This window comes from Pecten maximus, chromosome 18 (genome assembly GCF_902652985.1).
Source record: "Pecten maximus chromosome 18, xPecMax1.1, whole genome shotgun sequence".
Classification (NCBI taxonomy): Eukaryota; Metazoa; Mollusca; class Bivalvia; order Pectinida; family Pectinidae; genus Pecten; species Pecten maximus.
In genome coordinates, this window is record NC_047032.1 from 28,425,498 (window position 1) to 28,442,857 (window position 17,360).

The 17,360-nt window shown below is 33.6% G+C and overlaps 1 protein-coding gene across 2 annotated transcripts; it reads left to right on the forward strand.

The window, feature by feature from the left end:
- Positions 1 to 210: 210 nt before the first annotated feature.
- On the forward strand, positions 211 to 16,521 carry LOC117316719 (double-strand-break repair protein rad21 homolog). 2 transcript variants are annotated; one of them, XM_033871474.1, is made up of 13 exons: positions 211 to 400; positions 3,504 to 3,680; positions 4,136 to 4,365; positions 5,153 to 5,259; positions 5,990 to 6,484; positions 8,453 to 8,680; positions 9,507 to 9,578; positions 10,755 to 10,862; positions 11,815 to 11,961; positions 12,182 to 12,408; positions 12,902 to 13,016; positions 13,628 to 13,980; positions 14,314 to 16,521. In XM_033871474.1, the coding sequence occupies exons 2-13, from the start codon at positions 3,537 to 3,539 to the stop codon at positions 14,608 to 14,610; spliced, it is 2,523 nt and encodes an 840-aa protein (XP_033727365.1). In that variant the 5' UTR covers positions 211 to 400; positions 3,504 to 3,536; the 3' UTR covers positions 14,611 to 16,521. The 2 variants fall into 2 exon arrangements, with proteins under 2 accessions (XP_033727365.1, XP_033727366.1); XM_033871475.1 differs by lacking the exon at positions 5,990 to 6,484 and having other exon boundaries at positions 212 to 400.
- Positions 16,522 to 17,360: the final 839 nt, after the last annotated feature.

Consider the following 17,360-nt stretch of genomic DNA (forward strand, 5'->3'; position numbering starts at 1 on the left):
CTACGCTGCGGTTACGGGGAAAACCTGTAAAAAGAGAAAACTGTTTTATTTAATTATCTTTTAAAAACAACATGACTTTTTATATCAATTGATTAAATTGAAACACATCACAGAAAATTGTTGACAAAATGGTCAGAAATATTACCATCAAATTGCGTTATTTTAATGCACTATTTTGCTACGCTTCCTAATTTCATCGCGATTGGGTCAATATTTCGAACTGCATGTTTGGGCGGGAAAACAAAAGAGACGCCATTTTTGTTGGATAGACGCACAGACGGTATCAACTACGATAATATTATGTGGGATAATACTCTATGTTCCTGTGACCATCCTCCTGATCCTTATGTCTGAGTGACGTATTCCAAATTTGTTTGTATTATGCTGTTATAAATTATTGGTAAGTAAGCTGAATTGTAGATGCATTATAAATAAGGTGACGCGGTAAGTTCCTGTATCGAAATCTAGGCCTACAAGCGTATAAAATCGATAGTGTTGCAAAGTTGTAATTTTCTGCCATGCACAACGCGGTTATTTCTTCTTTTTTTCATCACTATACATTCTATCATCTGTATCTTTGTATAATATAAGACCAAATTTGTGGTAGAATCGCCGACTGCATATTCCATAGACATAGTCATTCTTTTGAGCTTGACCTACTTTCTAGGAAACTGACAACAACGCTATTTATTAGTGTTTTACTTTTTCAGTAGATCTATTTATATGTATAGTATATATGAGATCGGCTTTAATTTGTACATGGGGTGATTTAGAAGGATCGGTAACAGGAAAACAACAGTTCATTAAAACCCAGCTACGATCTTGTCGATGAGGATGCAACTGGATATGATAAAGATCGACAACTCCATCATACCTTAGGCTTATGTTACCTTTAAAATGTAGTTCCCGCCTGCAGTTAGTACCTATTGGTATATAGGCAGTTCAGAGTTTTGCTTTTGCTGGTATGACAATTTAATATAGCTTACTTTTTTAAACGATTAAAATGTAATTGCTGAAAATAATGCAGTTTAGTCACTGGTAGGAACAGTATTACAGTTGACTGGCGATGTCTAACATTTGTGCCCCAAGTGGCAGTCAGACTAATTGTCAAAGGGGGTTTCTATTAATTACTGTCACCTGATTTAGCAAATATAACTATTTAAATGATTCTGGACAAGGTATCCATATGTATACCATCATATATACTACAACAATGTTAGAGGTTTTACACGGAGAGATACTTTTGACAGGCGCTGTGTAACCTCTAACTGCCCATAGCTGATTTTCCCGATGGTGACGAAATTTTCAAAGTTCGTATATTGAAAAAAATATAGCGTGTCAACTTACATTTAAATGATCAACGGGGTCCAATATATATTTCTTTCCATAATCCAATGATTAAATGAGAATAATTTCGTAACAAACACAAATTATGAAGTTTTCTTCTTCCGAAGCAGAGCTCAAGCAGACAATACTGCCAGTAGTGATAGTAGAAATACCACATGATTTGCCGGTTAATACAAAAATGGATTACAACCCAGTGTTTTTGTTTGGCCTGTTTTACCCCCGAATATCGGCTATTTCCCCTAGGCCAAAAATGCTGTATTTCCCCAAAATTTCAATGAAGTTCCCAATTATCAAAGCTGGGGGAAAAAAATGATTGTTTCTTTTACCCATTCTGAAATTTTGTAAATGATAACATCGTGATTTCCGAAGCCATAAAGTATTTTCCGAACCTAACTAATATGAACGTTATCACTTTCAAACATGTAACATCATCACGTAGGCCTATAGGCGTGCGATCTTTGTTGTTTTAGATCTTGATCATTGAAACGCTTTGTAATAGATGTCATTGATTTCAAGCGCTCAAATGATGCAGACATCGTACAACCAAATACTACACAAATGAACATGAAGGTCTTGTTAGAATTAGTGATACATTAATTCGGATACTAATATTAATTTTCCAAATCATATCTCGATATATATGTGTACATACAACAGCTCTGTGCAGGGCTTGTTACGTTATGGGCTGTAGACTGAGTATGAGGTATTTCTTGTATCCTGACAGAGTGCAGTGCATGCAGGGTATGAATACTAGTAGAGTCATTCTTACCGGGATTTGCCACCTGAACAAGAAGCTTTCGTTGACTAATTAAGAGGAACTTGTTGATTTTTTTAAAGGATTAAAACAATGAATTCAGAACTTTAATAGCAACAAGTCATATCTCACCAACTTATATTGTGTGTTTTTTTGTAGCAAGTGATGTTTACTTTAATAATGCTGAAAACATTGTGAACTATATATTAATAAATTTATTTGACAAAATCAGTACTATTTTTTTGCAATTTGGTATTTTCCCAAATTTCTCAAAATGTTGAATTTTCCCAACTCAAAACCCATGGGAGGCTGAAAAATAATGGGAACAAAAACACTGCAACCTATGTCCTACAAGCGGAATACAACAAAGTCTGTATCATTTCGTTCCGTTTGAAATAACTGCAACTATTTTGTATCAACCTTTAGGCAGCCATTTTTAAAAACGACTAGAAAAGTGCTACAACGACATGGGCATGTATTGGGCATGTATTTTGTGTGTTCTACACCGTATTATACTATATATTTGTGTCATGTGACATACATATGGGATATATATTGCATACATGATACGTATACATCGTTGTAATGACCTGTCAACCTCTTAAGTGGTTTTTTCAAGCATATTTCGTTGCGCCCGGATTTCGGGCGGAAACTGCATCAAAGAATTAGTGCTTCGGAAATAAGAGGTCGCAGTCGGCAAAATAATATCCGATAGAAAAAGAGCCGACCAGCGGCCTCTTATGTTATAGGAGTTACCTAGTACATATATACATGACCAAAATGTGAATTAAGTGCCAGCTTGACGCATGACATGCAAAAGCCATGTGTCAAATTTAATTTTGCTGCATTTTTGACCTGAGTTCTTGGGTTAATGTATGTCCTGACATGTATTATGGCAACCTTTTCATAATCTGATGAGTTTGCCTCAATCGTCTGAAAACTAGGCTATCACACAAGCATGCGTTTTACACCTTGGTTATGCTATCTGTCAAAAGAATACGAGTGAGCGAACTTTGTTATGTCGGTCCCATACCAGAACTACATCAAGGCTATACTTTGCTTGTACATCTGTTATGTTTGTTTCTGTAAGTTTTACAATTGCAATTTGTATAGTTTTCTGAAAGTAAATTGTAAACCTGAATGAAACTGATTGCTAGATCCAGATGTCCTGGTTTCAGTCCCTAGCTGCTAGATCCAATGGTTCTGGTTTCAGTCCCCAGCGGAGGCAGTGATTTAAATTTGGTAATCATGTGCTCTGTTACATGACAACTAATTTAGATATATTAAGTTTACGTGTTAAAGTACTGAGGTGTCAAAGTCATTGATTAAAAAGAATCTGATTTGTAATATAAGATGCCAGGTTATTTGTAGTGATGGTAACTTTTGTTAAAATCTTTTCCAGATGTTAATTTGAAGTTGAACCTGAGACAACAAGATGTTTTATGCACACTTTGTGTTGAGTAAAAAAGGGCCATTGGCCCGTATATGGCTGGCAGCCCATTGGGACAAAAAACTGACAAAAGCTCATGTGTTTGAGACTAATATTGATAGTAGTGTCGAAGCCATCATGCAGCCAAAGGTAAGATTGCTTAAATATGAATTGAATTTTTATTCTTTTCTTATAATTACATAGACTCTCCTGTCTTGATATAAATGACCCCTATGCATTTTTCAATTTAACCTGAAATGCCGTTCAAAATCTGCCAAATTAGGACCAAGAGGCATTTCCCAAAATAGCCTGCAGGAAAGATCCTGATACATTCAATAAGGTTTAGACATAAAACAACTTTGATTGCTTTGTCTAATTACATGTTTACAACACTACATAATGTTATCATAGTAATATTATAACAATATAAAAATTTAGATAAGACTTAAATTTTGAATAAATCTATAAAACAAATAAATTATGAGTATAATTTTCAAGCAGATTTATCAAAATAAAGTGATTGCAAATGAATGTCAATCTGACTTAAGAAACATGTCTTCATTTCTAATGTTTTGAATTTTAAATGAGTATTTTCAAATTTTCAGGTGAAGCTAGCATTGAGGACATCTGGACATTTATTGCTTGGTGTTGTGAGAATTTATTCACGGAAAGCAAAATATTTGTTAGCGGACTGTAATGAAGCATTTGTTAAAATCAAAATGGCATTTCGCCCAGGAGTTGTGGACCTTCCAGAGGAAAATAGAGAGGCAGCAATAACAGCCATCACCCTCCAAGAAAATTTCCATGATTTTGACACAACACTTGCAGATTTGAAGTAAATTTCGTTGAGAATTGATTTGTGGTATTAAGTATGAAGGAATTTAGCTATAGGGGTTATTTGTTGATCCTGTAATATTTATTGTCCAATAATTATTATTTATTGACCAAAAATAAGTTATCAAATTGTTTGCCTCTGAAGCCTATGTCCACTTACAATCAGTTCTTTTGTAGATCTATGAATTTGCTTGTTAGTCCCCTACTGGTGAAACCGGGGGGGGGGGGCTTCCATAGGTTTCCTCCCCATCCATCAGTCAGGCTGTACAGTCGGTTTTCCACACTTTTTTCAGTCATGCTTCATGGGGTATGTTGATATGTAACTTCAGGGCTTGGATAAAGTACTTGTCTTGATGGTGCCAAGTGAGGTCTCGGTAGTCACTAGGCAGTGCCTAGCAGGAGAAAAATCTTAATCTAAGCCCTGAACTTTACTAGGAGTAGCTACAGATATTCCCCCAGACCCCCCTTTAAGCTTCTTTTTTTCTTTCCTATACAATCATGTCTGTATTTATGGTGAATCAATTGAGAGACTGGGAATATCCATTACAGAATGAATTCAACCTGAATGAATTTGACTTCTCGGAGCACTCTAATCAGTTGTAATGAAAATTGTAGTTAATGCGATTATTTTGATAGTGTATTTATATTTTTGCTTCAACTTGATTTTTAAAGCACATATATATATATTGCATTATTCTTGGAAAACTGGAAAATTTGAATTAACGGCTTGATGACAACTTTATAGAGTGCTTTGATGATAATGATGCAAATACCTATTTAATTTCCAGTGATTTAGATGTACAAGCCCAATTCTCTGTAAACCAAAGTCGTCCAGAGGAGATCACCATGAGAGAGGATCTTGCCAGCATTGCCTTTGTGGGAGATGATGGTTTTGGTATGTTACGTTTATATTTGCATGTTGTGTATCTTTTCCTGTGCCACACTACTGAATATTATTAATTGTAGCTTAATGTATACACGTGTCTGATGTTTTCCTCTCAAGGAAAAATCCTTCAAAGAAGACTCGGGTTTTCATCCAAAAGCTGATGTCATGTAAGATTCGTCATCAGCAAGATTACGAAGCCTTATGATGTACGTGTGTATTAAAGAATTGCAGAAGATTCATCGAGATGTTCTTATCATTTTTTGTGTGTTATATTTCCATGCTTTCTTCACTGTCCTTTATATCCAATAGATATAACTAGCTCGCAATACCATGTTGTGAACTAGGAAAAAGAATGAGAACAATGTGCCTGCTAGCTACTATATTATATGTTTGTATGTGGGGGATGTCCAGGCATAGATATTTGGCTTTACTAAACTGACTGTTGCTTTATGATGTACAAAATTATTTGAGAGGTAGGTATAATATAGTTTAAAAAACAATTTAATACTTTTCGACTTCCAAAGTTTTGTAATGTGAAGAGATATTCAAAAATAATATTAGCAATTTCTTAGCTGTAAGATAACTATTGCTCAGAAAAGATTAATATATTGTTGCCTCTGTGAAAGGAGATTATTGATGCTAATTAACCTGATAAATATGTTTAATTTAAATGTTTTTGTTAAATAGAAAAGTTCAAAAGAAAAATGGGGGGATTTGATATTGTGTATTTTATCTATAGGTGTTATGGAAGGTTTTGGTGGGGAAATGGATGAGGATGAGATATGTTTGATATTATTTGGAAGCCAAGGCTGTGTTAACTGTGACCTTACATGGGATGAATTATTCAACATAGATTTTTTCTTAACAAAAGTGCCAAAAGAAACCCATAAACAGCCTTCTAAATGTGTTTCAACAACAACTCATTCCACAACATTTAACCAAGATTCTACTTGTATCTGTGATACCTCTATTAAAAATAAGTGCTCTTGCTCTTGGGATTACATCAAGAAAAAACATGTGGAAAGTACTACCTCCTTAGTTCCTAAACCCAGAATAGTGAAACTGGATTCTGGTATTGGTATGGATAGCGATCCAGGCCACAGTGATTTCTCCGATGGTGAATCGGATTATTACGTCGACTGTGCCTGCGAAAGTGATTCCAATGTGGAAAATACGCCAGACGTGTCTTCACAGTCTCCACACAAATGTCTCAGGATGTCAACCTCTTCACAGGGTAAGGAGTCTCGACAGGAGGAGGTCAATTAGTACACATCTTTAAGTCATGTTGAAGTTTTATGAAGCTGGAGTACAGTTGTATCATGGTAGCTATTCAAAGTATTTTGGCATATTAAACATTATTTTAAATTCCTTTAATATTCATGATAATTGAAGTAATTCATTGTTGTGGATTTTTTTTTATCATAGTGTTATTTTAGAAAGATTGATGAACATTTACCTTTATTTATTGTTTTATTTTTCAATCTTTATTATTAAAGGTTTTGTTTTTAAAGAATAACAAGAAGTTCAAAAAATGAAATTTGAAATCTTGATTTAGTTTAATACTAGGAATCTAAGATTGATTTATTTAAGTACGATTTTTCCTTTTTTTAAAACTGACTTAAAATACTGTAGGTACTAAATATGATTTCCCCTGAAGAGAAACCCTGACACAACTGTATCGATGTATGTTTATAAGCTGCTTAGACATGACTCAGGCAATCTGTCCTGTGTGATTCCAATTGGAGTCCAGGCATACAAAAAAGATAACAAAATTTTGACTCGACGTTCATCCACAGTCTACTGCAGCCTAATTGGATTGCTAATGATATTTGAGTCAGCAATTTATGCTTCAGAGTCAATTCATTTGATCTGACCCCTCCTTTCGATGGCTTCTTATGTATTGGGGCTCACCCGAAACTTTTAATATTTGTGTCAGCAGGTTGATTTTATAATAGCTCCATTTGTATGTTTAGCCTGCAAACTATATCGCTTCAATAATATCAAATGTAAAGATGTTATAGACGGGTGAGCACTCATATTTGTGTGCAAAGGCTGACTTTGTATTCTGGTTACTGTGGAATGAATCAATTTTTTTTTTGCTATAGTGCAATATTTTAAAGTTTGGCTGATGACTCCAATTGGATTCAGCTGGTGCTTATCCCAAACCCCAGTTTTGCTCGTTCTGCACTACAATTATGGCTTTTTTCTTATGTGAAGAAATCTTTTGATGTTTCTATGATCCTAGGTATGTGCTGTCATTTTTTACCTGAAATTGTTGAAATATCATTACTTTTGTCATTTTATGGAATGCAAGAAAATTAATTTAGGTTAACTGATGTTTGGATTATTTGTAATATAATTATATTATATAAGCTTCTCATTAAATGGTTTCTTGGCAATGCTTCTAAATAAAGAAAACCTGTATAAAATTTGCTCCAAAAACATATCCTAGCAATGCTGGTAAGTGTATGTGCAGAAGGGGCTGTCATTTAGATATTAATTCCTTTAGACTTTCTCTATGTATTTTTTAATGTATGTTGCTTGCTTTGAGTTTGTGCTGTTCATTATTTTTTTTTTTTTTTATTCATTTCGTGCATGTGTTCATTTTCAATCCCAAAATAAAACTGATCATTTTTATGACCCATTTTTTTCCCACAGATATATTTTATTGGCCTTGTTGAAGCGTGACTTATATATGTGAAAATTTTCACTCGGTTCACGGGGATATTTTCTATTGATGATGGAGTTGACTTTAAGAAGTAGAACTATGTTCGAAAATCTTATAACCAGCTAATGTGATAACCTATGGATGAAAGTACCCTGTGTGAAGGATCAGATGAGAATCAATGGACACTGGACGAGTCCTGGCACAGCTGCGATTCTGAACCTTTACATCCAAATATTAAAGCAATTTGAAGTATTTCAGACCCCAGCTTTGGAATACCAGCACTGATGCTAATAAAATCTTTGGAATATTTGAATTTTGAGTCTTAAACCTTACCCATAATATATATTATATAAATAACTCCCTTCATTTTCCTGTTTTGTCTCATTGTTTAAAAGCCCATTAAAGCATATAACATTTCACATGATTGTGATGTCTGTCTTTACGTCCTTTCAATAAAATAACAAGATTTAAATGTACATGACGTAATATAGAACTATTTTGGTTGGAATTACACTGAACATTTCTCTTTCATAGGTGATGTAGATGTAGGTGGATTTGATGAACGAGAAATCCTTCGTGATGCCACCAATTTGGAAGACTCTCTGTACAAACAGCCAGACATCTCCAATCACCAACCAGTAGAGGAGAAGGAAAAAACTCTTAATGAAAATGCAACAGAAAAATCTATTAATATGGATGTGGACCTTGAAGCCCCTGTGACTGATGATGGATTCGGAGGTGCTGTCGATGGAGGATTCATGGGTAAATTTGAATTAACAAATTTTTGGGGTTGATCATCCCTGAAGTTATATCACGAAACTATCAGAAATTTCACTCACTGTGATTAATGAAAATATGTACATGGTAAGAAAAGACTTATTTGTCAGTTATATGGAGTAGAAAACCAATAATTCCTGTTTGTATAAATCCTGATTCAAAGACTTGATTCTTGATTGTAATGCAGTATTAAACAAGTATTTGTTTTGTTACAAAATTTTCACTGTTTGTTGATCACTTTTTCCTTGTTCAAGCATGAAAATGTTTTCACACAAATACAGAGACAATTCTTCTTGTTCTGAAAATAAAATATAAATGTTATGATAATGCCTACGTAAAATATTGAAATGAAGAATGGGCTTTGTATAATTTTAACTAACATTTCATGATTTTTCTGCAAAATTGTTTTACAAAAAAAAATCTGGTCCTTTTATTACTACAGATTTTCTCCCCTAAATAAATAGAATTAGACTTACTAATGGTATACAATACAGATTGCCTTCATTATCAAAAAGAAGATTATGAATATCTATAAATGATGTGGATGAAAGAATTGAGGACACTTAGGATGGCTGAAGTATTATTTCAAGTGCTGAGATATACATTGTTCATTTTGTTTTGCTTACTGATGGAGATGGCAGCAATTGAGAAAAATACATGCAGAAAAAAAACCTGATTTTGTTCATTAAATGGAAATCTTCTCAAGGACTGAATACTCCTTCAATATGATGTTGATCAGTTATTAGAGTTAATGTTGATTGTTTATTTTGTTTGCATTGATTGTTCATTTTGTTGGCATTGAAACTAACAGATGCAGATGATGATGACGATGATGATAATGATGATGGTGGTTTTGGAGGAGGTGTTGATCAGGAGTTCTTTGGTAAGAAGCATTGTCTGATATGAAGTGAAGCTCAAATATATTGAGCTAGGCTGCAAAAAAATGTAATGTATAAATCGTAATACCTAACGACCAGTGATATTTTTGACCCTATTACAGCCCAAAACAGACTGTTTCCCTTTGCTAAAGATGCATGTTATTTTTCCAGAACAAAAACAAAAAATTATATATCTTCAAAATTTTGAAAAGAAATATATTTTACCTCATTAAAACATGCTTAGTCTGTTGTAATTTCATGAAGAAAAAATGCTAGAGACAGACTATTTTACACTGCCTACCCTACTTAACATCACCAGTGAAATTCAAGCCAGTTACATTTCCATTTTCTTCTCAAATTACACTTGTCACAACATGTACAATGCATTGAATCAAAATGATTTAATCGAACTTATTGAAACAAAACGACCTTTTGGAAATTTTGTTGAAACATTAAAAAAAACATTTGGTACAGAAGTTAACCATTTGTAGTCTAGCTGTACACTATCAAATGAAAAACTTTCAAATAACTAGTAAATTATGTGTTAATGTTTTGGTCATGGCAATGGATTTACAAATGATTCTCAATCTCGGAGGAAAATTTCAAGTTACAAAATTCAAACCAACTCCTTTGTTAATCATTTGGTCTATGCGGGTTGCTCAGTAGGATTTTATCTTTGCAGCATAACCAATTCCTTTTTCTAGATCATTGATGAATGCAGGGCTTTTCGGGGGTGTTGATGTACCCCATTCCCATCTGAAATTATATCATGTTTCTGTAAGCCATATTCCTAAAATTTGCAGTTAACTCCTAAAAATCTTAACCAATTTGCGAATTTTCCCAAAATGAGTAAAAAGAGGCCCAATCCAAAACCAGTGAGAAAAAGCCATGTAATGTTACATTTGAAGCTTAGATCTATGTAAGCAATGATGCCAATAAAAAAAACTTTGCCAAAAGAGATGGGCTTAGAGAGTTACTGTAGTTAATGCCAACTGTGTGTGCCAAACTGCATAAATTTGTCTAACCTGTTGTGTAGAAATATGTTTGTCTTGGTTTTGAAATATCTTTCAGTATTAAGACCAACAGAGAAAATGTATGAAATTTCCATTTTGCTCAAGTAATCCCCACAACAATTTTCAAAATATGCTGTGTATCTATATAAAATATACTTCTCTGTACAGGTGACGATTTCATGAACTCCGGTGGTCTGTTTGAGGATGCGCCTATGGCTGATGTTTCTATGCCAGCACCAGTAGAAGTTGAGGGAGCCGTCCCAGAGAAAGCACCTGGTAATAATTATCTTCTAAGATTGGATATTTAATTGTTCGTAGACAAAGGCTCTGATATTAGGATAGCTTATCCCATAGCTTTTTACAGTAAATTGTAGTACAATATTGTAATGTCATGCTAGGTCCAATTTGACACTTGATAAGGTTCCAAGGCTGTTGAGGTCTACTTTGAATTTGATAGGGTTCCAAGGAATTGAAATATGATTATCTTATTTGCGCAGGGCAGGAAATCATTTCCGCACCACTGGTCCTTTGGGCAAGTTTGGGTTCATCAGTATTTGCCCAAAGCCAAGTGAAACATAGTAGTCCAGTTAAACTGAATTAGTAGTATCATAAATTACTCTTTAAGCATTCCTTCGGTCAGACATCAGAAACATGCCCAATTTCTATTGATGAAATCTATGTCCGAACGATGACTATATTATTGGTGCTTGTGTCTACCAAGTAATGAAATTAACTCCAAAATGTATAGGAAAAAGGTGTATCATATACAAATACTGTATGTCTTTGTGGTAATTAGTGATACTTCGGGTCAAATTAAGAATTCTCCGGACTTAATACTCAAAGAACTTGGTTTTCACTATTTGGAAAAAATATATAATTTCAGTAAGTTTAATTTTGATGACCAACTTTATTCAAACCAAGTAATGCCTCTTTAAGGAAAAGTTAAGAATTACAAGAAATTGTTCACTTGCCAATAAGGACCTGTACAACTTCTACACATTTTGCCTATTGTCACAGTTTATTTGGATAGCTACATGATAAGTATGCAATTATGTCCTAGATTTGTCATATAGAGTAGAACACTGCAAAATATATTAACACAGGTAATAAATGCAAATATGTTTATCTGTCACATACCAAACAAATATGTCCCTTGTGTGACACAGCTTTTGACTGTAGGAACATTTTGGTACTATGTTTGACCCACTTGAAATGTTCGTTTTTGTAGAACCAGTTGGATCAGAAAGTATACAGCCAGAAGCAGAACCAGCTCCGCCACAACAAACAACAGTGGTTGCAACAGAACAAACAACCCTCATCAACAATGAGGAAGAAGCATTTGCTTTGCCTCCTCTTGATGCCACTATTGTACAAGGTATATATTTTCATATAATTCTAGGAGACATGAAAATGCTTCTAAAATTGATGTTGTCTATGATAATTTCAATATATTTATTCTACAGCTAAAACAGGCTATGTTTTCTTTTTTACCTATTTTCTTGTGTATATTTTTGTTTCGCTGAATTTTGATAAACAATATCATCATTATATGATTTGGAGAAATTTAGGTAAATGATGCATGGGATTTTTTTCAGGTGTTTCAGAAAAGAAGGGAAAGAGGAAGAGAAAACTCATTGTTGATGAACAGAAGGGCATTCCTAGTGAAACCATGAAACTACAATTATCAGATACATCTGATGTGATATCAACACTTGATTTGGCCCCTCCTACCAAAAAGCTTATGCATTGGAAAGAAACTGGTGGGGTTGAGAAGTTGTTTTCTCTTCCTGGTCGAACAATCTCTTCCAGAGCTGCTTCAAAGGTAAAAAAAAAAAAACTTGCACAGGGCTGTGTTAACAAGTTTAAAGTGTTCAAGGCATTTAATTTTGTCAAGTTGTGCTTTTCAAGTCAATTAATTTCGTTAATGTCTGGTGGTTTGTGCACACAACGATGACTTCTTGGCTTTACAAGTCGGGTTGCCTATTTCAGCATTAAATGTTTAAGAATCTCACTAGTTAAATTACATATGAAGCAATGTTTATGTATGACTTCTTTTCTCACATTCTCTGTCGCTTTCAGTGTTTAAAAATACAATTTGAGCAATAGTTCAAACTACTAACAGCTCAGTATTTTTGGCGAAAAATTGTATAGATTTATAAAGCTTCCTTTTACTAGGATCTCGGGCTGAATCTTCCAAAGAAAAGAAACACACTACTTCACTGCTTATTTGAAATAAATAACATGAAGGTTTTTACAAATGTCAATTTGCTTGGAATCAAAAAGTTTATTCTCAACTCCTACAATCTACTTTTTAGCTTTTTGGGAGAAATTTGATCACAAGGCAAGTGAAGGAAGAGGATTATGAAGATGAAGAAAAGATAGTTCTTGAATCTCCAGAAATTGTTAGAGAGGAAGATAAATCCGTACACAGTGAGTACATAACTTTGATAATAGCAATGATATTACAATTTTTTCCCCAATTTTATAGCTATTTGCAAAGAAAGTTCAGTTCTAAAAATGTTCATCCTATTAGTATTGTATGATTGACTATAAGGATCTTAGAGTGATAAATTTGGATAACAAATGCCTGGTACACTTCAACATTCTGTGTGGAATATAAGTCGCTTAATTGCAGTAAAAATAAAGTACTGTATTTGACCTGCCTCAATAAAAGATTGGCATGCAAATTGAAACTAAAGATCACTGATCTGAAATATAATATTCAGTCTTTTAACCCAAAGTATCTAGGTTTTCGCTACATAATTTCACATGGAAATTTTTGTCTGTACATGGATTCATTTAGCACACCTCTTTTGTGTTATAGTAAGCATACTGTGTGCTAAGGTTGAATACAGTAACATGGACCATGCAAAATTTACAAAATTGTGACCAATATATTGCAATATATTTTAAAATAATTTTTACACCCCGTTCCCAGCCCTACTAGCAACAACTACAGTTATTTAATTAAGACTGGACCATGGAAGAAAAATAAAACGTTGATACATTCAGAATGATAATGGTTCATGTCTTGTTTACAGATAAAACAAAACCACGTGTGGAGGACATCAGTACTATTATGGAAGAGCCTTCAGTACTTGAAGCCTCGAACATTTCTGCACGATCTCGGCGTAGTGAAAAACCTAGAACTCCCGCTCCTATTCCGGAGCCAGAGAAATCAACAGTTGAGGAACCAATCAATACAACTGATATTTTCTCCAATACATTTACTGAGGCTGTAGTGGACATGCCTGCTGACCCTCTGGCCCTCAACCCACAGCTCGATCCCTATGACCAGGATCCCCCATCTATAGCCCCATTTTCTGTCCCTCCTCCTTCAGTGCCGCCTCCTTCTGTAGGACCACCACCATCAGAACCACCTCCAATGGCACCAGTAAGTAATAAGATTCTACTAGATGATTGGTTTGCAGTGCATTTCAGTGCATACCTTATTTGTGGCGTGTTTCATACATCTTTGGTTACATATACTTGGTTAGTCAGGTCACGAGTCTATGAACTATCATGGGTGGCTTGTAATGCTTTATCTTTTCAGAACCAGCCTATGCAAACATTTTCTATCTGGAATAATAAATTTGTAATTTCCTATCGTTCTGAAATTAAAAAATCTATCATACTTTATTTTGTAACAGACTCTAAAAAAAAATTGTATTGTAAAAAGTTGATTCTATTCTGTAACAATCTAGAATATTTATTTGTTCTTCAACAGACATTCAGCATAGAGGGTGATTTGGAAACGGAGGCCATGCCAGAAAATGAGGAACAAGAAGAGTTAAGATGGACAAAACGAACACAAAAAATGCAGCATTCTCTCGAGATTGGTTTTCGTTATAAAAACCCTCTTGGATTTAAGGAGATGTCTAGGAATCTCAATCGCAAGCAGGCTGCGGCCCGTTTCTATACTCTACTTGTGTTAAAGAAATATCAGGCTGTTGAAGTTGACCAACCAGAGGAATTTGGAGATATCTACATCAGAAAGGGTCCTCAGTTTGGCGTCGCATGTTGAGGGCATTGTTTTCTGTTAATATGTTTTCAAAGTTTATATACTGCAACACTTCAAATCCATTATGTGTGCAGACACTTGCAATGGCAAAATGATCATCATTTCATCAAGTCGCTGAAATTATCCAGATGTTCTGTGAACTGTCTGAATCAATACATTAATGATTAGATTGTGGATGTTGATATTAGGGACATTATAAGATCTCCTTAATGTCAATGTATTTCATGTTAAAATGTGTTCAGATTTTTTATGGGTAAATTGATCCAAGAACATTCATGTCATGAAAATTGGGGAACAAATTTTAAATCTCAAAAAAATAGTGTTTTATCAATATCTTGCTGAATTTTAATGAAAAAGTACACCTTTTTTTTTTGCATAAATTGTTTATTTTAATTGATAATACTGAGTCGCCTACAAGTTTGATATCTGGCGACAAGACTTTTTCAAAGAAAGAGTTTTGGTTTTTTGATTTGAGTCATTAAAAGTGAATGAATGAGAAATATACAGAGATCATACTAAATTGTGCAATGTCTATGTTATTCACTGTTTTAACGTTAACCCTAGCGGTTTAGTGAGAATTATAATTAGATTTTCTTTCCACATTTACAAAGCTAGTTGAGGGGTAAGCTGCAATACCAAATACCTGAATCGTGATCCATAATAAAACATCACCCCTTTACTGTTATTATACAATCTATCCCTTTTGGAATATTAGTAATTGTTTTTAAACTATTGATAATGAGGTCCAGGTTTTTATTGAAGGAGATTATTATATTTCAGTAATATTCTTCTATTTAAAAAAAAACAACAACATGTTCTAAGTAAATTGTAAAAGGGTTTTCATTTGGAAAACTAAAGCTATCTGTTTCCTGGTATTGACAAGAAAATTTAAGTATTATTTTCGTTAATTGTCCAGTGTTCATCTCTGTGTGTAGTTCATCGTCAATAAGTTGTATATAACATCAATCATCCAGGGGTGTTTTGTAATACAGGAGTAAATACTTTTATTGTCAGTTAAGAATTTCACTGAAAAGGCAGCTTTTCTTTTAATTGACACCTGAGTACACAAAACTATCATTTTATACAAGTACCTGTACGCATATGAACAAAATCTGAATATAATAGTTCAAAGCTGTGTAATACATATATTTGTGTCTTATTAAAGAAAAAGATTTTCTGGTGAATAGCATTTAAAATTGCTATAAATTTGAGGGACATTTAGACGAGAAATTCAATAAAAATTAGGTCATTTTTGGAATGTTTTCCTTTTGACATTCATAACATGACGATAAAGATAGTGTTTAATGTTGTGGTTGATTTTGTCAAGAAATATATATTTTATGCATAAAATTCAAGTTCCTTTAAATTTCCTTTCCTTATTTTATATATTTTTTTTTTAGTCTTGAATGGGAATAAGCAGTGCTATAATGTCAAATAATATTATGGGCATATTTGAAATTTGTATCCAGCTTTATTTCAGGGAAGGTCATCTCTCAAAATTTATAAACATGGAACTTTTAATTATTTAAATTATTGACAAGATTGTAAAATATTGAAATATGTGTTTATATTAGATTCCGCTTTGATTTAAATGTTGAAAATCATTGTTCTGAATGTTGTATAAATGATGAGATTGTAAGGTCGTGTAAAAGTGGTAGAAGTATTAGTTACTGTGGAAATGACTGGGATTATTTTTATATGGGCTTAGCGGAAGTAACACAATGGATTTGTTTTATTGCCGTTTTAGTTACATGTGAAATGATGTTTTATGTAAATTTGTTATGTATGTAAAACTGGTTATGTATTTTCTCACATCTTCATCTTTTCTTTTTAGAATCATTCTTCATTCTCGTAGCATACGTTCAATTTGTATTATAATAAAAACTCAGTTGAAATCTTAAATATATATATAAATTTTACGTCTTTGTTGTAATTCCATATATAATATGAAATATGATTGGCTTGGATTGCCTTCTGTGTGATATCAATCTCTCCAAGGGTTCAATACATTAGCTAACTACACCTGTAGTTGGCTCACAGCAATTACAGTATATCCTCAGATAATTGTATTATGATATTCAAACAAAATGGTAGCATCCATTTTGAATTGCCACATCTGTTACAAATACAATAACACGCGTAGTTACTTTGTTATATATATCATAGATCAAGGGCATGGCTACTGTTTTGAATAAAAAAAATCTTTTGTGAACATAACACCACCCAGAAATATAATCCAACAAAATAAAACTTAAAAATACATACATATAACTATTACCATTCACATCCATGTATGTATATATTGATTATGATCGTGTCGGGGTTTTGAGAACGAATGTTGTACAGTGGTATAAAATATCTGGCTAGAGGATAAGGTACTGTGTATCGAATGTTTGAGGCCTGATCAGGGCACGAGTCATAACATTGTCTCCTCCTTCATGTTACTATGTTGCATACTGGTATATATCTAAAACAACACAAATAAGAAATGATATGAAGTAATAAAACACATTAGATTTTGATTTTTAACCAAACACTATCAGATGGGCTATTCAAATCCATAAATGACCCTTGTTATCGCTATTTCAAGTAAAAGTACTGGAAGTTCTACTTCATATGTGGATTCCCCTAATTGTCTACCCAAGGTCATGTTGTCAAAGGTCATTGATGAACATTTTGTTAAGACATTATGAAGCAGAGGTGGGCATTATTAAACTAGGAGTCGGTTTGGTCGGGGTCATCTTTGTACTGGT

What these genes read in the sequence shown, in the direction of transcription:
- LOC117316719 (XM_033871474.1), top strand. Translation starts at nt 3,537, where the DNA reads ATGTTTTATGCACACTTTGTGTTGAGTAAAAAAGGGCCATTGGCCCGT. An exon ending in ACAACACTTGCAGATTTGAA is followed by an intron (nt 4,366 to 5,152) that starts GTAAATTTCGTT and finishes TTTAATTTCCAG; the next exon opens with TGATTTAGATGTACAAGCCC. An exon ending in CTTCCAGAGCTGCTTCAAAG is followed by an intron (nt 12,409 to 12,901) that starts GTAAAAAAAAAA and finishes TCTACTTTTTAG; the next exon opens with CTTTTTGGGAGAAATTTGAT.